Source organism: Saimiri boliviensis, chromosome 16 (genome assembly GCF_048565385.1).
Source record: "Saimiri boliviensis isolate mSaiBol1 chromosome 16, mSaiBol1.pri, whole genome shotgun sequence".
Lineage (NCBI taxonomy): Eukaryota > Metazoa > Chordata > Mammalia > Primates > Cebidae > Saimiri > Saimiri boliviensis.
Window position 1 is genome coordinate 5050001 of NC_133464.1, and position 27684 is coordinate 5077684.

The following is a 27684-nucleotide window of genomic DNA, read 5'->3' on the forward strand; positions in this document are numbered from 1 at the left end:
GGAAGGGATCATCAAATATTCAACTAAAAATAAAAACTTTAGCATTTCCTATATACATAGTAATTTTCTTGCTGTGCTGAAAATCTAAAGGCTTTAAAAAAAAAATGTGAGATGACCTCGTGGTAGGAACAGAATGTCTATGATAAGGCTAAAGCTGGAACATGGGATATGATTACATAAATCCCAATGAACATCCGTGGGCATGTGCCAGGGTACAGGGCACAATTTGCCTCGCTAGAAGATGTCGACTTTGCTTACAATCAAAAAAATGCAAATGATCACTCTCCTTGCAATTCTGCCACTAAATATATACCTCAGGGAAAATTCTAAACATATATCTCAAGAGACAAGTATGAGGATACAGTGCTGATCGCAACTAAGAAAAAAAATGAAAGGAGACGTCAGTGTCCATCAGTAGTGAAATAGATGAGTATACCGAGATTTCTTCATCCACAGGTGGGGCAGCAGTTAAAAAGAATAAACTAGGTCTTGAGGTATCAATACAGGTAAATTTCAATGACCATACAAAGTTAGCAAAGGAAGTAGAGAATAAAATATACTGTAGGATAGCATTTCTGTAATTCTTAGTTACTCACAACTGTATATATTTGTTATGAAAAACTAGAGACTAGAGAGATTTTAAAAATTGTGGAATATTACATGTATTTGATAATATTGTTGTCTCTGGGGAGGGAAGGAGAAGAATGTATCTATCTATAAAAAAACAAAAGCAACCTTGGCTTTTAGTTGTAATCCTCTATGTCTTTTATGATAATGAAAATCTGAGTCAAAAGTTGAAAAATGTTAGTAGTATTAATTCAAGGTAGTAGATCAATGGGTGGTTTGCCTATATTCCTTTTGTACTCTTCTTGATTACTGAATTTTTCCCAAAAATTGTAACATAAAATGAAAGACGTTTTTATGCATGAAATGGAAAAAGAAAAATCAGGATAAGCCTATTTTTATTTTCTCACAAATGCCCAGGAAGTGTTATTTCTCTTATAAGGCATTTGAAAATTATGAACATAAATGCATTTATTATGAATTAAGTACTTTCATTATAACTGAGAAAGTTATGCATAAAATATATTTTATACCAACACTCAATTAATAATAAATGGATTGTCTAGATTTGGGGATTCTTATCTTTCTTACACATATCTTTTTGGTTTGTAATTGTCACCAAAGAGTTTGAATCTTGGTAAGCATTCCAATAAGATGATTAATATACAGGAAAAAGTGGAAACACACACAAAAAACATTTGGTTTTAATCAGGTACATTTCTCTGTGTTCAATCCCTGCTTCAGAAACAAGTGTCAATTTTTTTCCCCAGTTTTTGTTCCTGTTAAATGAGAATAGATTATATCTCTTGTGCTTTTCCAACTTTTTTTTTTTTTTTTTTTTTTGAGAGTCTCACTCTGTCACCAGGTGCCAGGCTGGAGTGCAGTGGTGCAATCTCGGCTCATTGCAACCTCCTCCTCCCTGGTTCAAGCAATGCTTCTGCCTCAGCCTCCCAAGTAGTTGGGACTATGGGCACGTGCCACCATGCCCAACTACTTTTGTATTTTTTTTTAGTAGAGATGGGTTTTCACCATGTTAGCCAGGATGGTCTCAATCTTTTGACCTCGTGATCCGCCCACCTCGGTCTCCCAAAGTGCTGGGATTACAGGCGTAAGCCACCATGCCTGGCCCCTTTTCCAAATGTTTAACAGCAATTGATAAAATATAGATTACATCAGAGAGAAAGAGAGAGGGATAAAATTTCATTTAGGAGGTGTTAAATATGTCATACAGTCAGATGTTTTCCTTGGAACATTAATTTCCAATGTTATTATCAAAAAATGAAAAAGTATAATTTCTAGAAGTTTTCTAATTACTCTGCAGTTTCTAGACATTTTCTTATTACTCTGCTTTTCTATCACCTGGTCTACCATTTAGATTAAGTTTCTTAACTTATTTCACACTCAGAAAATGAGAAATAGTGCTTATTCTCTCTCACCATAATTCGTGGAATGTTAAGGGTAATTATATGTAGGTTGACAAAAAATACTTAATTTTAATATTTCTCTGCTTTGTAATGAAAAGCCACTGATCCCACCTCACTCCATACTACTAAATATCACTATAGACCATCTAGTTAATGACATGGATAGTCTCAAAGGGCAGAAAACACTTAAATGTGAAATTAGATGATGCTTATTGTACAAGTTCCATTTCATGGAGGATTGAAGGCACATACACTCTAAAAAATCATATTGCTTACTTTCATTAAAATATTTCCCAACCACCTGCCTCAAAAAGGAGGGTGTACTCTCCACTGCAGGCTTCTGGTGGAGGGAATAATGCCAAGCCTTCATCTAAAGCAAAGGAGATGTGTCTATAAGGAAGTATGGCTGGGAAAATGAAGTGTTTATGCCCTTCTGATATTCTCCAAAATGGAAAATTCCCTCATCAAACCTGAGATGCTCCCAATGGCTACATCCCTTGAAAGAGATTAATCTTCAAAGTTTTAACTCAAAGATTTAACCTGCCCAAGTTGACCTCAATTACTTGCAAAATATTATTCATGCTTTATAAGAACGATTAATTGCTGGTATGGCTACATTCCAGTCCTTTTAAAAAGTCAGAAATTGCATCTGATTAAAAAAAATAATAACCTCTTTGTTGAATTATTTGAGAATAAAATAGTCACATGGATATACACACCTGACTGGATTTTGGGGCCTATGCATACAGCAAAACATGAGACAATGATGAAGCCCTGAAGAGCACAATAATGGCATTTTTTTCATCAAAAAAATAGTATCCCAAAGCTTAAAGCATGTTAATATATTGCCAACTGAGATTGTACTTAGCAAGCATACCAAGAGTTCCACAGTAAAGATACCCACCTTGCATAGAAAGCAAATAAATAAATTCCTAAATAGACCATTAAGATGAAATTTGGAAACAGTGATAAGTTGCTAGGTAAAGTCTTCACAAGTGATCAGTGCAAATAGGACAGATGTCAACTATCCAAAAGGTATTTTAATAGCTTGTCTACAGTGCGGCAGAAAGATGTTCCCTCCTTAGTTCTATCTTCAGGCTCAGACAACATTTTATAAACAAAGCTCTAGCTTATTGTCCCTAATGACCAAGATCCTTGATAAATACTCTCTCAGAGCTGAAAACCAAATCCAGTAAAAATAATCCTACAAAAAGACAACAGGTTTAGTGTCATTTCACCATTTCAAAAATTGTGTTATTCATCTATTAGGAGGTATTTCAGAATATGTTTTTAAAATCACAAATTTTACCTAAAACACAAAAATAGAATTCTTTAATTTACAAAAAGTCAACAACAAAATCATTCTATGAAAGACAGCGTTAAAAGTCCTCAGGAACTACAAGGAGACTATGAACAACATTGAGGATATTAATTCAGAATGTATTAATTTTCTAATCAATAAACTGAGAAATTATAGCCCAATTATATGGATTTTGGGGGGAGGAGGAACATTGAATCCCTAGAAGTTGTATGGAAAACTGTGCATGTGTGTGTGTGTGTGTGTGTGTGTGTGTGTATGTGGTATTTGCTGAATTCCCACATTAGACTTTGACCTAGAAGAGGCTGAGATATACTATATAGTTTTATAAGTATATTAAGTGCTACCTGATTGTATCAATAAGAGACACAAAATCATAGAAAATTCTACTATCACTTAATATCAACAGCAAAAAATATTCTCTTATATTTGAAATCCATGGATACCCCAAAAGCACATTAATATACACTAATACATATTCAAAACTAAGAGTATACAAACTGAATCCTTAGTAGAACAAAACCAAAGTGTAGAATTAGGAAATGGGAATGTAAGCCAATTTAACGTAATCCCCTTAAACCAATTAATTCGCCTCACTTTCACAGCATCAAGGTAAAGATCAGCCTTTTCTGTCATTCGGTTAGACCGTCTCCAGACCAAACACAGATTATCCAAAATGCCACTGGGAGTTGTTTTTTTGTTTTTTTTTTTTTCTTTTTTTTTCTTTTAAACCAGCCTGCACAATTCTTCAAAGCTATAATTATTTTTTCTCAATATGAAACATTTTTCCTTCTAATTAAGTACAGATAACAAGTCTCACCTAATGAAGAAGTACAATTTTTCTGAAAAATATTAAATTGCTTGTTACAATCTTATTAGTGCAGATTCTCTATGTTCATTTAGACACTAACCTTCTCTTAAGTGTTGTCAGATGCTAGGAATGAATGTACTCACTTAATACACTGATATCACCTTCAATTTACATCCTGCTGGATGTGTTCTTTTTTCTCATTTCTGAGTGGAGTCATTCGTTTTGAGCCATGGGAAGCTGTGATCCAGTGTCAATATTACACATCACCCCAGTTGGACTTGGGGACATGGGGGCAATGTTGTGAATGTGTTGATGGAAATCCTTCTGGATCTCTAGGAAATCTCACGTTGGCTTAAAAATCATTTCCCTTATTATCAAAATATGTAAATTTAGAAATGTGGTAAGATGCAAAAAGTATCCTGCAGATGATTTCAGGAATTGAATCACTGGATTAATATGTGAATTAAACAAATAATCACCTTAAGAGAAAATGACTTTCACCTCGCTTTGAAACATTCTTTTTTCATAGTTATAGGATCTGTTCAATACTTCCTTCTGTTATTTAGATCCATCACATAGTTATACTAAGAGATTTAATAGCAAAGAGGAGATTGAATAGTTTGAGAAATTTTACAAGTGATATGTTGTCAAAAGCCTTTTTAATTTCCTCCAAAATCAACTTCAACTTGTAAAACAAAAAACTAAGACTCTAGACAGTTACTTCCCAGTGAAGAATATTGCCACTTTTAAACTCAAAGCCGTGAGCCTTCATTCCTGTTTCACTTCATTCTCCCAGCTGTTCCCAGAGGCGCCACAGGGCCCCCATCTCTAAAGAGCACCTGTCCCCTGTTCCCAATACCTCCCCCACCTCAGCATGCAGCTCCTCAGTTCAGGCACTGTGTGGTCCCCTGTCCACTGGCAGGACCTTGTGTCATTCCATTTTTCTAAAACAACAACAACAAAAAAAAAACCCTACCCTTTAGGAAATATCACTGTTTCTAACCAACGTGGATCTTACTTTTGCAATACAAAAAAACCACAAACCACTCTGGACCCCAGACAGGTGCGTTACAAACATGTCAGACCTCTGCCCTAAGAGAAAGAGTGGCAGTTGAGCACCACAAATCGATGATCCTTCCTTGCCACAAGGCAAACCCAAGCCAAATACCAAAAACAACACCCCTATCTCTAGCAGTGGTCTGTGAATCCTGATATTTCCATTCCAAAACATAACATATCTCCTTTACTACTCTGTGAAACAAAAAGATCACAAGTGAAATGTCAAAGGAAGACTGGGCTTTATCTTGAATGCCCAACATGTCAGTCATCTACATTTTTTACCACAGCTCTCACCTCCCCATAAATAAACTAATATAAACTAAAATGCTTTCTTACCAGCCACAGCCATCACTATCTATCTATCTATCTATCTATCTATCTATCTATCTATCCATCCACACACATACATGTATATATATATATATATATATATACACATATATGTAGTTATGTGTATATTTTGAGACTGGTGTGTCTCCCAGGCTGAATGAAATACAGTGATGCAATCATGACTCACTGTAGCCTTGCTGTCCTGTGCTGGAGCAATTCTCCCACCTCAGCCTCCCAAGTAGCTGGGACCACAGGTATGTGCCACCACACCTGGCTAATTTTTTGTATTTTTTGGTGGGGTGGGGTGGGATAGAGATGTTTCCCAGCACGATCTCAAACACCTAAGTAATCCACCTACCTCAGCCTTCCAAACTGCTGGGATGACAGGGGTGATCCACAATGCCTAGCCCCATCACTATTATTATTACAGCAACCATTCCCAGTGTGTCAGAAACTCTAATAACAACTTAATATGCACCACCTCATTTAACCTTCAAATAACCCTAAAAAACAAACAAGGTCTTGCAACCTGGGTGTCAAAGAAACAGGCTTGGATAAGCAAATAACTAACTCATGAAAAATGAATGCAAGTAATCATGATTTTTTAAATGTTTAAGTTTAGGTCAACTAAAATACTTTCAGAATGTAATATGAGAATTCAAAAGAAACTGAAGCCTGTTCAGTGAAAATATAATCTCCATATGTGTGTTAGAAACTCAATTTATTTAATATATTAATATACATAATATTTACTATTATCAATAATAATATTGTTGGTCAATTGTGCTGTTCAAAAAAGTGGATTTCATATCATGTTGACAGAAATGATGAATAAAAGAATACTCAAATAACTCTCTAAAGGATTACTGTAGACTAGATAGATGGATAGATAATTATACATACACATACATATGTAGATTTTATATATATATATATATATATATATATATATATAATACACACACACACATACCATTTTATTCAGAACTTATGTTGAAATAAATGATAGGCCTTAGTGTTTGAAGATATTTGGAGAACTATCCAAAGTTTCCATAACCCTGTACCTTCCCAAACTTGTATTTGCTTGCAAAACTCTGAAGAAGCATTCAAATGAGAAAAAAACAAAACAAAACAAAACAAAACAATAATTTTAAATTTAACATTGCTAATTTAATCTTGGGGATATAAGTGCTGCATTATAAAATAGGTCCAATTTTAGACATTGCAAAAGTTATTGATCTTTTTTTAAAAAGTTATTTTTCATTGTACTTTAGCAGCTCCAATCATGTATCTCATTTCAGAATCACAGATGATAACGTTTATGAAAATTAAATACAGTTTACAGTGTAGTCTTTGTTCATGAAAAGTGAGCAACTGGAGTGTATACAACTCCTCAAGGCACTTTCCCATTCTCTAGCCCCTCTCTACCTGCAACCCCAAGAGACTGTAAGAGGAACACTTGGGAAAGTGTGGGGCTTCAACCTACTTGCCAGGTGAACCTGAGTCTAAGGGACTTCCCTGGACCATGGGAGGAGGTAGGAAGCAAGCAGCACATGCGTGGATGCATTTCTCATGTCTTGAGGACTGCAGGGAAAGGACTCCCAGTGATGAGAATTTATGAGGATTTGAAAAGAGAGTCAGTGGTAGCCATCTTTGTGGCCAGGAAAGCCTTAAGATGTCAATGAAACAGAACAGAGGCCTCAGAAAGAATGCCACACAACTACAACGTTTTGATCTTTGACAAACCTGACAAAACATGCAACGGGGAAAGGATTACCTATTTAATGTATGGTATTGGGAAAACTGGCTAGCCATGTGCATAAAGCTGAAACTGGACCCCTTCCTTATACTTAATATAAAAATTAACTCTAGATAGAATCACGATTTAAACATGGGCCCTAACACCAAAAAAACTCTAGAAGTAAACCTAGGCAATACCATTCAGGACATAGGTATGGACAAGGACTTCATGACTAAAACACCAAAAGCAAGGGCAGTAAAAGCCAAAATAGACAAATGGGATCTACTTAAACTAAAAAGCTTCTGCACAGCAAAAGAAAATATAAACAGAGTGAACTGGCAACCAACAGAATGGGAAAAAATTTTGCAACCTACCCATCTGACAAAGGACTAATAAAATATACAGAGAACTTAAACAAATTGACAAGAAAAAACCACCTCATCAAAAAGTGGGAAAAGGATATGAACAGACACTTTTCTGAAGAAGACATTTATATAGCCAACAAACAAATGAAAAAACGCTCATCATCACTGGTCATTAGAGAAATGCAAATCAAAACTACATTGAGATACCATCTCACGCCAGTTAGAAGGGCGATCATTAAACAATCGGAGACAACAGATGCTGGAGAGGATGTGGAAAAATAGGAACACTTTTACACTGTTGGTGGGAGTGTAAATTAGTTCAACCATTGTGAAAGACAGTGTGGCGATTCCTCAAGGATCTAGAAATAGAAATACCATTTGACCCAGCAATCCCATTACTGGGTATATACCCAAAGGATTATGAATCATTCTATTATAAAGACACATGCACATGTATGTTTATTGCAGCACTGTTCACAATAGCAAAGACTTGGAACCAACCCAAATGCCGATCAATGATAGACTGGTTAAAGAAAATGTGGCACATATACACCATGGAATACTACGCAGCCATAAAAAAGGATGAGTTCATGTCCTTTGCAGGGACATGGATAAAGCTGGAAACCATGATTCTCAGCAATCTGACACAAGAACAGAAAACCAAACACCACATGTTCTCACTCATAAGTGGGTGTTGAACAATGAGAACACATGGACACAGGGAGGGGAACATCACACACTGGGGCCTGGGGGACGAGGGGCTAGGGGAGAAATAGCAGTGGGTGGGGGATTGGGGAGGGATTTAGGGGAGGGATAGCATAATCCTAATGCAGATGACGGGGCGATGAATGCAGCAGACCATCACCATGACACGTGTATACCTGTGTTAACAAACCGCACGATCTGCACATGTGCCCCAGAACTTAAAGTATAATAAATAAATTTTAAAACATAAAAATAAAATGGTGAATTTCATGTTAAAAAAAAAGATGTCAATCAACAAGCCAAGAAATCCCTCATCTCCTTGTTCCTGTTCCCATTTTCCTTCCACACTGGGGTACAGCACCCCACCTCATACCCTTCCTGGGAGGCTGACAGCTGCCTCCACAGACCTCAGCTGTAGAGAGGGAGGGGAACTCTTACCTTCGAACATAGGTAATTTCTGCTCCAATGCTGGCTACTTTGGTCTTAAACAGTCCATTGAACTGTGATTTATTTAAAAATGAGCAGAAAAGTCTTGGGACCTGATTAAGTTTTATCTCAGAGTCACAAAAATATTAACTTCCATTGAATAAATTTTAAAGGGAGGTGGAACATCAGAACACATGTTTTCATTATACCACATCATACTTTTGTAATAGAGTTAGACCAAAATAAGTGAGAATAGTTTCTTATAATGGTTAATTTGGTTACAATGAAATAAGTAAGCATAAGGCAACTCAGTTTGAAAAGTTGTGAACAATTCTACTCATAATGTCGACTACCATAAAACAGATACATTTCTTGTAGCCACCATAATATAATGCTGCCCTTTCAGATAAAGAAAATTTTAGCGTGTTCCCCTAGCTATCTGGTTCAAAGGTTTGCAATTTTCATAAGGAAAAGAATGCAAATACTTAATGAAAGCCTTTCAGTATTACATTAGAAACAGCCAGCTAGTATCACAAAATAGAACAGGGTTTCTTCAATAATGAGGCAAAATAGACCATGAAAGGGTAGAAGTGTTAAGGAAATTCTACACCACATCCTCTCTGTCTCAAAGGGTATGTTCTTAAGATGATGTTCTGAATCACAGTGTTGAAACCCTGGATAGAAACCCATTTGGAACTATGGGAAAAAAGCTTTAACAATCTGCAGTTCTCGACAGGATTGCTGTAGCTGGGCAGAGAGGTGACAGCTCATTTGGGAAGGCATCGGATGCTGCTATTTGCCGCTCGAATGTGCTAACACTGTAGAAGAACCCCTGGCACCCTCACAATTCCTAAAAAGAATGAGCAGAGCATGGCTTTGGTCTGAGTGGGATTCATGAAACACCCAAGGGGAGGTGATGGCTCCTTGGAGAGAATGGTGTGCCTGGGAAGAGAGGGCAACTCACTTTTGGAAAGTGGACCATGAGGAGAATGGAATGGAAGATCCCGTCGTCCATGCCCATCAGTGGGTGCCAAGTTTCTACATGTGAAATTATAGGAATCTATCTATGGGCTCTCCTAATTGTTTTAACAAGGACTTTGTTTATACCTACAGTGGTCATTGGGTGTCAGCTGACAATTCACAGATGTTGGGGCCAAACTATCTAGAAAAGTCAAAACGAACTTAACAAATTTATTCGTTTTTCTTTAGAAATAATTTGATGCAATTTAAGATTATGTTTTAATTGCTAAATATGATCGATTTAATGTGAAATGATGGTAAGTTATGAATAAACTACATGGGTCTTCCGCATGCCTAGTGGCCAGACAAGTTCAGGTCTATGCTCCTGAAAACACTAGGAAAAATTTTTTGTAAAGACCCGACTCACTCAGAATGAGAGTCTCAAAGCCTTCACGCCTTTGTGTGTTAGACTGTCCCTCAATCTTTCGAGACTGTGGACTCACGTGTGTTAGGTGGAGATGCTTATTCAGTCCTGAGGTTTTCTTAGAGTCCCTTGGCCCATGGAAGATTGACTTATTCCCCTAGAGGCTAGGAGGAAGCCTGGACAAGGACAGCTCCGGACAGTCTTCCTGGGCTGGTGGGGAGCACATCATGGCCTCTGCTCCTCCAAGCTCTAAGAGGGCGCCGGCCACTTCAGGGCTTACTGGGAACTGGTGGGCATGCCCATCTGAGCCTGGGGCGCAGTGGGCAGAAGCAATTGGTTCAGCATGTAAATGGCATCTTCTCTCGTCTGCTGTGTCACTCATCAAATTGCTATTTTGACTCCCAAATGCCTTACTGCCTTACTCCATTTTATATATATATATATATATATATATATATATATATATATATATATACACACACACACACACACACACACACACATATATATGAGACAGAGTCTCACTCTGTTGCCAAGGCTGCAGTGCAGTGGGGCAGTATCAGCTCATTGTAACCTCCACCTCCTGGTCCAAGCAATTCTCCTGCCTTAGTCTCCCAAGTAGCTGAGACTACAGGCGTGTACCACCACACCTGGCTAATTTTTTATATTTTTAGTAGAGATGGGGTTTTGCCATGTTGGTCAGGCTGCTCTTGAACTCCTGATCTCAAGGGATCCACCCCCATTGGCCTCCCAAAGGGCTGGGATTACCGATGTGAGCCTCCGAACCTGGCCTCTTCCTACATTGTCTTATTCTTCAGTCAATTAATCAGAGATGAAAATGGGTACTATTAGGTAAAACCCCCCTCCTTGAAAGACCATGACAGAACTGAGAAAACTTGGGCACAAGGGCATGGATGCAGCAGGAGCAAAAGGGCAGTGAACGAGAGGTTAAGATGCAGTGAGGAGAGCACAGGGGCCACTGGAGGGGCGGACGGCGTGTCTGTGTGCGGGACATCAAGTGACGTGGACTGAGCGAAACCCTGCTTGCATCACCAGAGACTGTAAACATGAGTTTTATAATAATGACATTCTCAGACAAATTTAAATGATATACAGTATCTTTCATTTTAGAAGTCATAGAATTCTGGTTCAGAAAAAGAAACGCCTCTGAAAATGGTTAAAATACTAAGCCTCTGCTTTTAAACGAGTTTCTACTGAGGAAGCGCATTGGAAGGGGCGTGAGGAAGCAGACGTGGTCACGATTGTGAGCCATGTTTCACACTGTCCGAGAGTCATTGTTTTAACCATAAAATGTGTTGTTTCCGGCTATTTAACAGAATTTCTTCCCAAGGTAATTTATATGTACACGCTTGGTGAACAACAAAGTTTTAAGCAAATATAGGGCATTATATTATCATTGCTTGGTTTTTATTACTGCTATTATTATTTTAACTGTTTGGACCAGATCTTTCTCAGCTAAGCCTAATAAATAAAGTTTCAGTGTTTCAATATTTAAAGCACCACTAACACTGCACTTATTTCACTGTGATCCAAGAAATGAATCCATCATGCAACAAATAGACATTTCACCTGCTTCAATTTCACTCATTTTCCCTTTATAACTTGTTAGAGTAAATCATACTGATATTTATTCTTTTGCCAAATTTACAAATTTTATATACACACACATCTATATATAGTACACATGTCTGTACACTATATGTATGTATACATGTCTGAATGAAAAGTATATCCTATCAGAATCAGTTAATATTTACTGTACATATATATATATATACATATATATATATATATATATATATATATACACACACACACACATATACACACACACAATATACTGTGGAAAAATATGTCTACCCTATCACAATCATGCTCTACAACTTTGACCATGAGGATATAATTTATTTATACAGTCTTTTTTGACATGACTACAAAATTTCAAAAAACCTGGGGATTGGTAAACACCAGACCCTATTCTAAAGTCATCCACATTTTTGAGACCTTTCTGTAACTTAGGAAATGGGCCTATAAATCTGCAAAACCGTAAGCTTTCCATGAATTTAAATGAGTTAGAAATACTGCAAATATAACCTTTTCTTACTTTATTTGGGGATTTAATTCAGGTTTTGGTGACACATGGAAAAAATAGAGAAGAAAATATGGGAGTTATGACTCAAAGGAGAATACTGTCTCTTGGAAGTCAAACTTATAATATGGTGATTCACCTCTAATTTCCCACTAATCCCTGTCCTCACTCATTTGCTTAGTAATAAATTTTAAAAGCTAAGACCATCCTCATACATTTACACATTGACACAGTGGCAATATTCCCAGGAAAAGACAAACAAAGTGTTTTCCATGGTTTACGTTTGTAGTTTTTCTCTGTCTGTGTGTTTGTAGCAAAAAATGTAAAGCATTTTATAAGTACTTCCAATTATGTAAATTCAAGGCTCTGTAAGATTTAAATGTCAAATGAAAATTTTCTAAAACTTTCTATGTACAGCTGGACTTATATATTCATTTTTTTCAGTGTCAACTTCAGCAGAACTGTCAATAATTTTATACATAGTTAATTTGGTAGACTTAGCATATTAGTATCATTCTGTGAATCATCTTTATACTTACAGGAAATTAACAAATTAACTGATAGTAATAAACAATAGCAAAATCAAGAGTCCTTACCATACTAAATACTAAAATATTTCTGCTGAAATATGGACCATATCATAGCCACTCTCAAATCACAGATTACTGAATGCATAGGAGATGATTAATTCACCAGCTAATCAATGTTCAGTGGGATTTGAGATGTGTACATTTTTATACAAATTTCAGTATCCTCTTGTCTTTGCAATCTTCTGAGATGTCCATATTTATTTAAGAACTTTCCCATTAATATATATTAGTTCTAATGTTTTCCAAGAAACCTCTAAAGGCATCAGTTTTCAGAAATTTAATTTAAATTTAAGAAGTCTGCATGGATGACAAAGAAATTCTCAGTTTTCATTGGAAGACAAGCCTGCATGTGAAGACCTGTGAATGAGATTGTACTCTCAATTATCTGCTCAAGGTCACTACTAGTGACAAGGATAACAAGGAAGTTTTCCACTCCTAAGTATGTAACGCAGATATAGGATTTTTGGATGATGAAAGAGCCCTGAGAAGCTACTGTTTATGATGATTAGGGGTATGAATCAGCATGATTACCACAGGGGCCCTCTGCCAAATAATCCACAAAATAAGTGAAGAAATAAGAAGACTTACTGATCCAAAACACATCATCAAATCGGTTCCCAAAGAGGCATGAGCTACTCAACAAACCCCAGTGCTTTAGGTGTTCTTAGACTGTCTTCGTCCTAGATTTATGTTTTTCTACTTACTGATGCACAAAAGGCCATATATGCCTTCTGTCCATAAAGAATGCATTTGAATACCGATGCATAGGAGATGATTAATTCATCAGTGCAAATGGAGGGAGGGGGTTTCCCTTCCTAAAGAGTAATCAATAAAATCCTTGAAGTCAGCCAGGCATGGTGTCTCACACCTGTAATCCCAGCACTTTGGGAGCCGAGGTGTGTGGATCACGACGTCTAGAGATCAAGACCAGCCTGGCCAACATGGTGCAACCCTATCTCCACTAAAAATACAAAAATTAGCTGGGCGTGGTGGCACAAGCCCGTAGTCTCAGCTACTCGGGAGGCTGTGGGAGGAGAATCGCTTGAACCCGGGAGGCAGAGGTTACAGTTAGCTGAGATCTCGCCAGTGCACTCCAGCCTGGCGAGACGGCAAGACTCCGTCTCAACGACAGCCAACAAAAACCCTTCAAGTCAAATTACCTTGTTAAAATGAAATATATTAATTATTGAATATATTTCACTGAATATATTAATAAATAAACATAAATAATCAATAAAACCTTTGAAGTAAAATTACCTTGTTAAAATGAAATATATTAATGAAGTTTAACTTATGGGTCACCTGTAATAATGAAGCTGCTTTAGGAGTTGAGCCTTTAAGTGATTTATTACAGTAATAACAAAACTTAGTGTCCAACAACTCCTACCTTCTCTGTTCATCTTGACTGTGGAGGCAACAATTCATGGTATTCACCAAAAAGCTGAACAAACGACTGTAGAGGGACTTGGCCAAGAGGTCCCGGAAAAATTCAGCAATCTGTATGGTATGTCGTCTTATTATCACATCTCCTAAAAAGGTAGAAAGAAGAGAAGGTGTGAGCACAAGGGTTTCCTCATTTGGAAGCCAAGCAAAACCACACATCCTATTTATTCCCCACACATCCATTCAACAAATGATGTATAAAAATCATATTGATTTTAGTAAATGAGAAGGTCTCAGTCAGTTATGATGCAAAACGTTTCCTAAAACGAATGTCACGTGCATTGCAATCTTCTTCATTACAACTGTTGGCCACAGAGTTGCACCTTTATTGTAGGGTGTGTAATTTCACCTCAGTTAGGAAGCCAGTTTTTCACAGGGCCCCTCCTGGAAAGGCTTCTGGTAACAATTCACTGGTTTGGATACTGAATCTTCCTAAGGCATTTGGAAACAAGCTATCTGGAAAATCATATATTTTAAATATTTTCAAAGACATGATTTCATCAACCAGAAAGTGGGTCTGGAGTTTGGAAAGAAGATTGGAACTTAGGTGGGAATTTATATGTCATTCTCAAAGAGACAGTGATTGAGCTCTTGAGTGACAGGTTTGTGGAAGAGAACAGAACAGAGATGCGGCCAAGGAGCAAAGAGCAAGGGTGGTTTGCCACTGAGCTGGTCCCAACACTGTGGCAGGAGGGCTGAGTGAGAATGGAAGTCCAGAATTCGTATTCTATGGCCTTAGCCAAACTTGCTGACCATTGCATCTCAGGCAGAGCAGGAGACCAGTAACAGGGTGGGATCCATGTGCAATGGGGTTGAAGGGTTTTCAGTCTGTTAGAAGCACAGGTGAGGAAGGATACCTACTGATACTGGGAGAAATGCAGTCAGAGAGCTACAAGTTCAAGGCCATCAAGATGGAACAACACAAGGTGGCAGCAAAAGCCGGTGTGGCCGTTTATGACATTGTGAAATTGACATTCCTAGAGCCAGGTGACTGTGGAGTGCAGGTGGGGCACCCACAGGGTGGTGGTAACAGGTGAGGATGGTGTAAGCAGAGGAAATCATAGATACTAATGATGAGCTCAATGTTTCTCAAAAGAAGGTGCAAAGAAGAACAATGTCTTCAAGACGTTTAGTGTGGCTGGAGGCAAGGGTGCCAGCGGGGCCTCCTAAGCCATCTAAAGTGGCGAGCTTTCCTCTAAAGGAGTTTGTGTACCTTGGAAACTGTTGGTCTTATTTCCGAAATGCCTGTTGGATTTCAGAAAGATTATTTCAGAAGTAGTGTGGAAAGAGGGCAAGCAGAGATCAGGCCAGATAAAAGAGGAACCAAGAGCGTCTTGCTGTAATGCAGGGAATGAACCGTAACTTCAGCAGTGCCTACGAGAATGAAGGGAAGGCAGTAAGAATGGGAGATACTGATGAGGTCGAACTGGCGTGTGTCTGACCAATGCATGGAGGAGGTGGAAGAGACAGCTATCAAGGATAACTTTCGGGCAACTGAGTGAACAATGGGGAGGTTCATTCTGAGAGGAGGAGAGAGGCAGAACTCTTGAGCCACCTACCTCAATACCTGCAAGTAAGTCCAAAAGGCCACAGAGGATGAATAGTGGCGATTTCAGAGAAAAAAAGGTCAGACGAATAATGAGTTCTCACCAGCACAATAAGGAGGAAAATCGTAAGGCCATCATTTAGAGCGAGTACTCGAAGATTATGTGGGAAAACCACTGTCTTTGCTCACTGAGCAGAGATGCATGTAGCATAGAGATTAAGTGTGTCACCTGGGAGTGAGACAGCGCTAGATTCTAATTCCAAACATGTCACCTACTACTGATTTGATGTTCAAAGTTATTTAACTTACTTGAATCTTAGTGATCCCATCTGTCAAAATGGAAATTGTAATGCCCACATCAGAGCAACTGGTGAGAATTCAAACACTACAATTTTTATAGGACTTGGCACAATATCTGTTTATAAATACCCAATAAATGACAGCTATTCTAACCAATGAGGTAGAGGGAAAAGGTGGGTCCTTCACTGAACAGTGCAGCATGACACCACGCATGCAAATCAATCCAATATTTTATTTGAATAAACCCTCTTGGATTGACGGCTTAGCTTTCCTAAGATGAAAGATTAGATAGAAGGGGTGACCAGTTAGGAAAAATGGTCTCTTAGGAGCATAAAGAGTCTACAGTATAGTTGTATCAAATGACCAACAAGGCTCACAGTGCTTTTCTCTTTTGGCATTCAATTCACAGAAATCATTTCACTGAGTGGAGACAGGCCAAACTGGATTTAATTTTCATATTTGATTCCAAATTGCACAAACATGTGAAAGTCTAAAGAATTACCTTTAAAATATTGAATATCAGTTGTTAAGGCAGATGCCAATTCATCTGTTGATACTTGTAACATTCCAGCCACTGAAATTAAATCAGCATTATAAACATAAAGTTAGTATATTTTTTGTTACTGAGAACATTGCATTGGATGGCTATAATTGATAAGTTTCATATAGACACATAAAGTATAGGTAATTTAAAAAGTCACCACTACTGTAATTGTCAAATTCAACTAGAGAAACATCTTAGAGCAATCAAAACATTAATGAGTTCTTGCAGTCCTGTGCACTAAACCACAGCAGATTTTCTTCCTCCCTGTTCTCACAGATGGTATGGAATTTTTTTTTTTCTTCTCCAAATTCCTGGTTAAATCACTTTGATATAGGTGGAGATATGTTGTTTATTGACAATCTGTGGTTTCAAGGTAATTTTTAAAAATCTGGGAGCGACTAACGAGGCAACTTCAAAGAGAGAGATTCTTGGCAAGATCTTTGAAGGGAAGTCATTACATTCTGTTTAAAATGTTTAGCTAATAACATGCCCCCAAAATATACTTGGTGGTGGGGTGAAGCGTACTTAGAACAATATAAATAAACACAAGCATGTGTTAAAGAATCAGTGTTGTTAATGTGGTGCACAGAATGAGAACATAAAAGTACATCTTGCTTCTCATTTCCATAACAGATTATAAGAAAAAACCAAGTGGACCATTTTACCTCCTGGCTGAATTCTACTGTGAAAGGTTTACGCCAACTGGCTTTTCTGTACTGTGTCTCCATCTACTGGTAGGTCTGCAAAACTGCACATCAATGAGGTTAATGTCAGAAGGTCACGTTCCACTGACCTTGTTCCAGGAGCTGGAGGTCAGAAACGAAGGCGGAGTCTCCCTCGGTCAGGGCAGTAAACCGAATGTCTCCAAGGTGCAATATTGCTGCTAGAATTACAAACAGATTCTCCACCTCCTATGCGTTTTACAAACAGAGAATGAATAGGGGGCTTAGAAGAAAGATTAAAAGGCAGAATTTTAAAATATCTCAAAGTAGCTTACAACAACGATGGCCCTATTAATGAGGTTGCGAGTTTGCAGGTCCCAAGTGTTTGATATGGCGAGAAAACTGCCAATCTCTACCTCAAAATCCAAGCCTCATCATTCAAAGCATATTTTCTCCAGATCAATGTTTCTGTTCTTGAAGAATCAGAGGATAAGGTAATACTATTCTGATATAAATTAACAGCTTATAGATAATGGTCATAACAAACATGAATAATTGTGTGCTGAAGGTTTCACTTGCAAGGTTGGACTTCACTCCTGTCCTCTGCAGGCTCACGATGAACACTATTCAGACTCAGCACATGCCGTGGCTGCTTCATGCAAGGACCTACACACGCTGTTCATTTCCTTGCTCTCTCTCTTATGAGATAAATTAACATGATGATTGCAGAATTTTTTACTTCTCCTGGAAAACTAAAGGAGGCATAATGAAAACAACTGTGCCTAGACTAACAAAATGCTAATTGTTTTTTAAGGTATTTTAAGGAAAACAGAAAAAAATGGATGTTGGCAAGAGTTATCGTCGAGCAGAGGGTAGCAGGAAGTAAGAGAATTCTGAAAGAGAATCTGGAACACTGCATAAAAGAATAAATGAGACCTTAAATTTGGTTTTGGACAGTCACTTTTTGGCAAGAAGGAAAGATCTAGAAAAAGCTGCAAGTTAAACCATACTTCTCTAGAATGTCGAATATTTAGCATGATGAGATCCATAGTAAAACAGGTTGAGCCCTAGGACGGGCGGTGACACAGCTTGTTAGGCTCTCAGCTTCCTAATCTGTAATTTGAGAACAAAAACTCCTGCCATAACTACTGCGGGGGTTGTTCTAAGAACAATGCTGATTTGCTTTATAAACATACAGTGGAAACAGTATACTTCTTGAGACTTCCGTGATTTTCTTCAGAGCCTGTAGTTTTCATAATAAGGTATGATTTGACCAATTTTAAAATAAGAGCATTGAAAAGAATGACGTCTAGTTTTCAGGTATAATAATATTCGATGAAGGTGATATACATACAAAAATGTTTCTGGTTAACCCCCTCAATCATAAATTTGTATTTCAAATTAAATTCACTTATGTTGTATAAAATGACATTATTCAAGCCTCTCAAACTACTTTACTTCTCAACTTATTTTTTTTTCCTTTTTGAGACAGGGTCTCACTCTGTTGCCCAGGCTGGAGTGCAGTAGCACAATCATAGCTTACGATAGCCTTGACCTCCTGGGCTCAAGTGATCTTCCCATTTCAGCCTCTTAGTAACTGGGACTATAGGCATGTTTCAGCTAATATAAAAAAAAATTTGTGGAAATGGGGGTCTCACTATGCTGCTCAGGTTGGTCTGGAACTTCTGGCTTCAAGGAATCCTCTTGTCCTGGCCTCCCAAAGTGCTGGGATTACAGGCGTGCACCAGCATGCCCAGTGTTTTTGTTTTGTGTTGTTTTTTAATCATTTAATCTTCACGAAAGGTTCTGGGACCTGCAAGATAAGCACCTCTGGATAGACAGCTGAAGACTCGGTACGGTTTTCAAGAACCTCACAAATTAGTGATGGAGACAGAGCTGTGAAGATAACTGTGATGTGCATTACAGTGTGGTGGATTCTATGACCAAAGTAAAACCAAACTCCTCTGTGAGCAGAGAGGAGGCTGTGATGCGGTGTGTCTGTGTCGTGAGCAGCCATTCCTGCCGCCCTGCTAGACGGGAGAGCTGGAGGCACTGTTGCCAACAGATCCCTCAGGACCACAATCACAAGTGTTGATTCAAGGACTTCACTCGCCCAGAAGTACCTTCCTTTGAAGCTTACCGCACATAACCTATCCCTCCAAAGTAGACTAAACTGTCACCATTCAAGTCACTCCCGCGATGAGGATGAAGGGATTAATTTCATGTTTTTTGCTAGCGTGTACCTACTTCTTTTACCAACAAGGCTCTGCGAGTCTCCCCGGGTTACCTTAGTCAGAAAGTGTACTTTGCTTGCCCTGCCTTTGAGCATCAGTCATGAATTTTCAAAGCCCGGTTTCCAAGCAACTGGTATTTTGGCAGAATGGTTTCTATCCATATCCCTAGCTTCACTTCCTATGAGGAAGCAGGCATTTCAGGCATGGAAGGAGTGGGGGGGTGGGGGGGGGAACTACCATGGCAGCAAGTGCAAAGACAGAACAGTGCCAGTGGGGAGGACTCAGTGAAGGAGAAAAACAGAGGCCGGGTCATCAGAGCAAAACAGAATGAGACGCCACGCGATTATGGGCTCCTCCAGCTCCAGTCTCTGAACACGGCCAGGGTGGGTGCAGCAAGGTGCCCCTGTGTTCACCGATTTGGGGTGAGCCCCACTCCTTCCCCTTTCCCTGGAGGAGCCCTCCACCTTCCCCACCCACTCACTGCCCCATCAGCCACAGCTGTGTGGGCAAGGGAATAAACACAGACCCAAATCCATCGGTGTATTGGCTTCAGAAAAAGAAACAGAACAAATTTAAATCTGTGACTAAATCTGGACCGTGAACTAGTGGCATGTCCAAGTTATCCCTGTGATATTATATTAAATATTCATGAGGAATTGGCCATAAATTGGCCATGATCCAAAACGCGACCACGTTGAATGGAGGCAGAGATAATGCCTCTGGGAAATAGAGATTGAAGAGAATTCTGACAGGTGTCGCTCAAAGCTGCCTTAGGGTCTTATTCATTTGTTATGTCTGATTCACTGGAGAGGTGGTGTTTAATTCAGCAACCACTAACCACATATAGCTATGAATATTTACATTAATTAAAACAAAGAAATATTAACACTTTATTTCTTCAGTCTCACGAGCCACAGTTCACGTGTCCAGGAGCCACATGCAGCTGGAAGCTACCCTGCTGCACGGCATAGCACAGGCCACCAACATATCCATCATCGGACACATTTCTACTGCACAGCCATGAGCTAAAACTCCGAAAGTGAAATTTTTCAGCTTCATACGCTTGCGGGTATTCGGCAATTCTGTGCGATTAAGTATAACATTAAAAAATGTATATTTTTCAAGAAGACGTTTTAACAAGGTGATTATGTTAACTTTCAAGTGATTCTTAACATGAACAGTTACTTCAGATTTATCAGTTTTTCCATGGGTTGATCAAATATAAAGTTATTTGATCTGTTTGGATATACATATATATATATATATAGAATATTATACATATTTTAAATATATTAAATTATATTTTAAAGATATACTTATAAATTATATTTTAATATACATTATATTTTATAAGTTATATTTTAAATATATAATTTGGCAGTTATAAAATTATGATCTCAATAAAATACAAATACTCAAAATATATTTTGAGTATTTTAAGATAATAGATCATAAAATATATATTTTAAATATATAGGTTATATATATATGCATTATATTCATTTTGGGAAAGGGCTCTTTACCCACCCTCTTGAAAACAGCCCCCTCTCTCTCACCACTCTGTGTCGGCTGCTCTGTTTTCTTCCTAGCTACTCTCTTCCTCAACACCTGACTTAAATCCTGCCCCCCTACCCTGCTTAGAACATCAACTCCAGGAGGGAGGGATTGGGGCCTATTGTCAACTGAATCATCAGTGTCCTTGGCAACATCTGGAATGTGATAGGGGCTCAGTCCATGCTTTTGAATGAATAACTTGTATAAATCAGTAGAACGCTGATTTTCTCAGTGAGATATTTATGACATGACTCACCAAGTTGCTGAAGCCGACGACATTCAGGGCTTGTTTCAAGACAGCCAGTTTCTCCCTGTTCAGAGAACGCTCCCCTGTTGACACATCATCCTGCATGGTCTGGCTCAAATACCTGTTAGGATACAAGGAACATCACATTACGGCTTGGCTTTTGGTCAGACTTCTGTGGTTAGAAGTCACTTGTGCCGTATTTCATGTCTAAAATGATGAGAATCACTGGACATGGTATCCCCATGTGTTTTCAAAGCTTTTGATGCATAACAGCACATGACGTCTCAGGGAAGGAAAGCATTATTTCTTGTGGTACCAGGAAGTATTTATATGCTTTACTTGGTTTTCACCTCAGCTGTCCCTTTCCTTGTGACAGGAGAAGGTCACAAGTGATTCATGTACTTCATACAAAAACTCGACAGGTTCTCTCATATGGTTTGAAGCAAAGATGCCTAATTTCTAGTAAATTACTATTTTTCCTTGTTGGTACCTTTTAATAGTGAGATGGTTGATTAGGCCATTATTTACTTCTTTCCCTCAACAAACGTGTATGAATCACCTATTTAAAATAGGCAATACCGGCCGGGCGCGGTGGCTCAAGCCTGTAATCCCAGCACTTTGGGAGGCCGAGGCGGGTGGATCACGAGGTCAAGAGATCGAGACCATCCTGGTCAACATGGTGAAACCCCGTCTCTACTAAAAATACAAAAAATTAGCTGGGCATGGTGGCGCATGCCTGTAATCCCAGCTACTCAGGAGGCTGAGGCAGGAGAATTGCCTGAACCCAGGAGGCGGAGGTTGCGGTGAGCCGAGATCGCGCCATTGCACTCCAGCCTGGGTAACAAGAGCGAAACTCCGTCTCAAAAAAAAAAAAAAAAAAAAAAAAATAGGCAATACCAAGAAGCTAAGAAATGAAGAAAAAGGACTCAACAATAGCAAAGTAAAGTATCCTGGGCCACAGACAAGGGAGGTAAGATCAGAGAGACAGACTCAAGGTGTGAGTGTGAAGGAAGGGGACCGCCCCCAGCAGTGGACAACGAGGAAACAGTGTAGGAAAAGCAGGCTCTGGCTCCAGGAGTTGCCATGTAAGAATTTGCCAAGCAACTCCCAGGCTTTCGGGTTATCCCTGGAATAATCAGCAACACGCACAAAGCAGACAGCATTGGCACTGGTCAAGCGTAATGTATACAGGGAAGATACATCCATGTCTGCAAAATTGGAGTCTAAGGTGAGATGAGCAAAGATTGATGAGACTGGAGAAGCACCCAGGGATTTGTACAGCTTGAAAGAGTTTGTCATGATGGGCAGACTGCAGTGGCCCTGTGAGCTGGGTCTGTGAGAACTTATTTTTCCGCAATCTTTGCTGAAGGTGGAAGAACAATCTAGGGGCTGGAGTGGGGCGTGGGGGGGACTCTGGAATGTGAACCTGCTGAGTCAGAAGCACAGGTAAACACATGAAAGTCTGCAAGACAAGGAGCTCTGGACAGTACTGAAGAGCGGGCAACGGATGAGGTGGGGAGAGAGTGTGGAGTTGGTGCACAGAAGAAGGTCTGCCTCTCACTGCAGAAAGAGGTTGAGGATTAGATGACCAGGTGAAGGTCGTGGCAATCTAAGACATTTGCAGTGGAGGAGGACACAGCTGCAAAGCGGCGAGCAACGGGATGCCAGCTGATGCTGCGGCGTGCCATGCCCAGGTGGCCATGGAGACCAGCGGCTGGGGTTGCTGTCACTTTCTCTGGGGCTCCTGGAATGCATGATGGAGGATGAGCAAGCTGGGGTTTGGGGAAGTGGAACAACATGAAAAGGTCAAGGGCAATGACATCAGTAAGAGATTGGTTTACCATGGTCAGAGGGTCCTTTTGTCTGCAATCTATAAAACTTCAGTGATAAATCTTTTTTTTTTTTTTTTATTTTTTTAATACAGGGTCTCGCTCTGTTCCCAGACTAGAGTACAGGGTGTGATCCCAACTGGTGACAGCTCTGCCTCCCAGGCACAGAGTGATCCTCCCACCTCAGCTGCCTGAGTAGCTGGGATCCCAGGGACATGCCACCATGCCTGGCTAACTTTTTGTATTTTTAATAGACAGGGTCTTGCCATGTTGCCCAGGCTGGTCTTAAACTCCTGAGCTCAAGTAATCTGCATGCCTTGGCCTCCCAAAGTGCTGGCATTACAGGTGTGAGCCACCACACACTGGCCCTAGTGATAAATCTTAATGAAAAAAAAAGTTGTAACCCCTCTCCATCCCTCTGGCCCTCACAGCAGGTTTCCACGCATCTTCCTGCCATTATCTTTCTTTTCCCCCGCTTACTTGATCATTGCACAGGTTAATATTCCATTGAGGGCCCACTTGTCTCGCAAAGAACAACTGGCTCCTGTTATCATTCAAGTCACATGGGCAAAAAATTATGTATCTTTTACAATTCTCCATAAGTAATCAATGAGTAAGCACCCCATGGCCTTGTATCAGCAACTTTAACTATTTCTTTAAACCTCCTCATCCTCCATTTTATATTACTTTTTAGCCCAGAATTTACAGCAGCTATGCCCTGCTCCATGGGAAAGTATAAACAGAGCAGCACTTTTATTTCAGTTAAATTCTGGGTAGATGAAGCCCTGGGAAGTAATTTCGGTAGCTGCAGACAGGTCTGTTAACTATGTAATGGACCAGACGGGAACCAGTTCAAAACAGACCATGTGAAAGGGCAGTTTGCCTGATGGCAGGAAAGATGCCTTCAGCTTGGTTGTGAGCGTTTTCCTCTGCAGCCAGAAAACATGTCACAAGACAAAGAAAAAAACACAATGCCTTTGAAATAGGGCTTCAAATTCTCCCGCTATTCGATAGCATCTAGGATGATTTTACCTGAAATGAGATTCTTAATTATGAGTCAGACTGTATCTTAAAATGGGAAGGTTAGTAACAGAATTTAAAAAAAAAAATCTACAAGTTTATTTTTTGGAGATTAAAAATACTAACTTTCCCTTTCACATCATTCAATTATGAAATATCACATAAGGGCAAAAAACTCTTGAAAACTATGCATGGTAAAATATGGAAACCAAGAATCTGGAGATATATGTAAGTACTTTTTGACAATTTCTATAAAAACCAAAACATTTAAATCTTTATTCTCTGTAAAACAGAGTAAAAATATATTAGGAATAGATTTTAAAATTCTCCATTTCTAGTTCATGGTGATTTTGTGAATGACAAAAGAAATATTGCGTGTGGTATGCTTCCTACACTCAGGCTGCACTGAACGTACGGAAGTGGAGTATTTCCTGGAATGACTATATCTTGCATATGTGGGGACCTTTCAGTCAATGCGCTCTGTCGTTAATGACACTCTTAATAAAATAAATAACTGTGCCAAGTAAAGTAAGCATTGTGAAAAGTTTTAACCATCTTAAACTATAAAATATGTTTTTCTATACTCCTCAGACAGATAAAAGTAATAAATTGGAAAAAGGAAAAGATCATAGTTCACACACGACTGTTGTATACAGACGTGAATTGCCTGAAAGTTGACAATCTTAGGTGTAATGTTACAATGGCATTCCCAGACTTTTTTTTTTTTTAACAATGTAAAATAGGTAGGACTAATGATGGGTGATGGGTCATGGACTTCTGAGTGGCCAGTGGCCTAGCTTCAGCTCCGCAGATGTATCCCACTAATCTCAACACAGTGGTTTGGAACCATCCTAGAAAAATCAAAAGCAAGGGTTTCGTTTGAGAGTTTGCAACTGTTTCCCCTTATTAATTCATGGTCACATAACCCCAGCATTCAGACCTTTTAACTTAATATTCAGTGCCTTCTGTATGAGTCTTTTATGCATCAAAATCACATGTCTATAGTCTACAGCTTCAGCCTATTTTCTAATCCTCGTTGGAACCTTGAACACTGGCAACATCTCGATATCTCCATGTGCAGAGGCAGACATTTCAGAGATAGCATTTGTTAAGAATCATTGCTGTTTTGTTTTTAAAAGATTTGCAGATCAAGGGAATATTCTGGCTGCTGTTTCTATCATGGGGTGGAAGACTGTTAACACAGGTGCTACGTATTGATGAAAACTACAGATGGATTAATACTGTTTAACTAATGCCACTCAAAGGGAAAGGTTATGGAAACTAATATTTCTTGATACTGACAGGCCAAATTCTCTGCTGGGTGTTTTTGAGGCACTTTCTCCATTAGTCTTCACATCAGATCACAAAAGGAGCCATCATTTTACCTATTTCAGAAATAAGGGCAGTGAAATTTGTCTAAAGTTGTGAAGCTAGCTGCTGTCGAACCAGCAGGCCCAGTCCTGTCCCTGAGCCCAGTGTCTCTCGGGCTCAGTTAAGAGTTTCCTGCAATGTGACAGGATGCACTGAAGACCTCACTGTTCCACCTCTCCTGAAAGTCAGCAATCTGTAAAGCATCCTACATTTTATTAACAGAAAAAGGATAAAAACACTGTAGAAATTTGGTAGTCCAATTCTGTAGAAATTTTAATAACACTGATATCAACTATATACGGTTTTATTTCTTAAGAAGTGAAGAGGTGTCTTGATCTTAAGTGTTGGGTTGAGTTGGCAACTAAAGGAGATTAGTTAATATCTTTCCTCACCAGAAATCTGTCTACATCACTACTGTTTATTACTTTAAGTATTGTTCATTTCTTCTCTCCAAATTTTCACCAATTATTTATGCATCGTTATTTCTCTTTGAGGCAAGTTCTAGGACAAATAAACTTCCATGTTCTTAAAGTGTCAAATCACATAAAAGTCACAACTGCTGTGAAAAGTGCCACTTGATAACATAATTTCAACAGGTATTTAATTGGCAGGACATCCTGGGGAAAATGCGGGCTCTGGGGAAGGCATCCAGGAAACCTCGAAGTCTTTGCCCTCACAATATTCGTCATCAGGCACCCACTCAATCAAGCTCTCTGTCGCCTCTAGGCTGAGGCAAAATTCACTTTCCATTGATTAACTTCATATCATGAGGTTTTGGCGTGTTTTTTTTTTTTTCTCTCCCCATGAACTAGCTACAAGAGTCCCAAGAAAACAAAGTGACACTAAAAGGAAGGAACAGACATCAGCTGGAAGAATGCGTGCACGGATTTACAGGGGATTTCTCCAAGACAGGTGTCTGTGGTGCATATCAATCATTTTCTTCTTTTTTGTTCTTTTCCATATTCCCCAGTCTTTCTAAAAATCAAAAAAGCATTATATATCATCATAAGAAAAAGAAGCTTTGCACATGTATCCCAGAACTTAAAAAACAAGCAAACAAAAGACAAGACAAAGAAATGTTTTGAGGAAGGTAATGCTTTTAAATTATTCCTACATCTGTTACCAAGTTTATAAAGCTATCAATAAAAATTTTTCTAAAGAGGAAAAAAAAAAAAGAAGCTCTACAAATTATGAATCAAAGACTGGGAGCAGAGTTTTCTCTGGATTCCTCCAGGTTGCTGTGTGTGGATACGCTGTTCCATTCTGTTGCTGAGTAGTATTCCAGCGTTAATGCACAGCAATGTGACCAGCCACTTAGCAGTCTGAGGGACGTCTAGAGGATTTCTAGTGGGGCTTTGATGAATAAGGTCACTATGTGTAAACATACACCTTCATGTCCCTTGGATAGATGCCGAGAAGTGCAATACCTGGGTCATAGGGTAGTTGCATTTATAGTTTTATAAGAAACTGTCCAAGTCTTTTCTAGCATGGCTGTACTGTTTGACATTTCCACCAGCAATGCATGGGGCAGTGAGTTTCTTCACCTCCTCACCAGCATTGGATGCTGTCACAATTATTTCTCTGAGCTGCTCTGACAGGTATGTGGCAGTATCTTACCAGGGTTTTAATGTGCATTTAGCTAATAGCTAATAACACTCAACACCTTTTCACATGCTTATGTGCTATCCATATATTAATCGTTGGTGAAATATCAACAGTTTTTATGTTCCTACTGTGAATTTGGAGTACTATTTATATATCTAAATATTAGTCTCCTGTTCGATATGAAGGTTGCAATATTTGCTCCCAGCCTGAATGTTATCTTACAATATTTTTAATGAAGTCTTCTGAAGAATAAGAGTCTTAAATTTTGATGTCATATAATTCATCAGTTTTTCTCAATGTTGATTATGATTTTGATTTCGGGCTTAAGTTCTTCTTTGCCCAGCCACAGATACCAAATGTTTCCTCCTTTTGTTCCCTAAAAGTTGTATTGCTTTATGCTTTACATTTAGGTCTCTGATCGTCTTGATGTTTTTCCGTAATATGTGAGATTCTGGCTTTTCTTTGCCTATTTTGCCTAGGGATGCCTAGCTGTCCAGCACCT

General features: G+C 38.9%; 1 protein-coding gene across 4 annotated transcripts in view; it reads right to left on the minus strand.

Moving 5' to 3' along the window:
- The window catches only part of MYO16 (myosin XVI), a 695568-nt gene that overhangs the window by 228320 nt on the left and 439564 nt on the right, over positions 1–27684 (minus strand). For all 4 annotated transcript variants that reach the window (XM_074387449.1, XM_074387448.1, XM_074387447.1 and 1 more), the window contains 4 exons: positions 21367–21478; positions 17454–17571; positions 16619–16690; positions 14215–14356 (listed from right to left, as the gene is read on the minus strand). In XM_074387449.1, coding sequence (XP_074243550.1) covers positions 14215–14356; positions 16619–16690; positions 17454–17571; positions 21367–21478 — 444 coding nt within the window. The remainder of the gene's footprint in view (positions 1–14214; positions 14357–16618; positions 16691–17453; positions 17572–21366; positions 21479–27684) is intronic.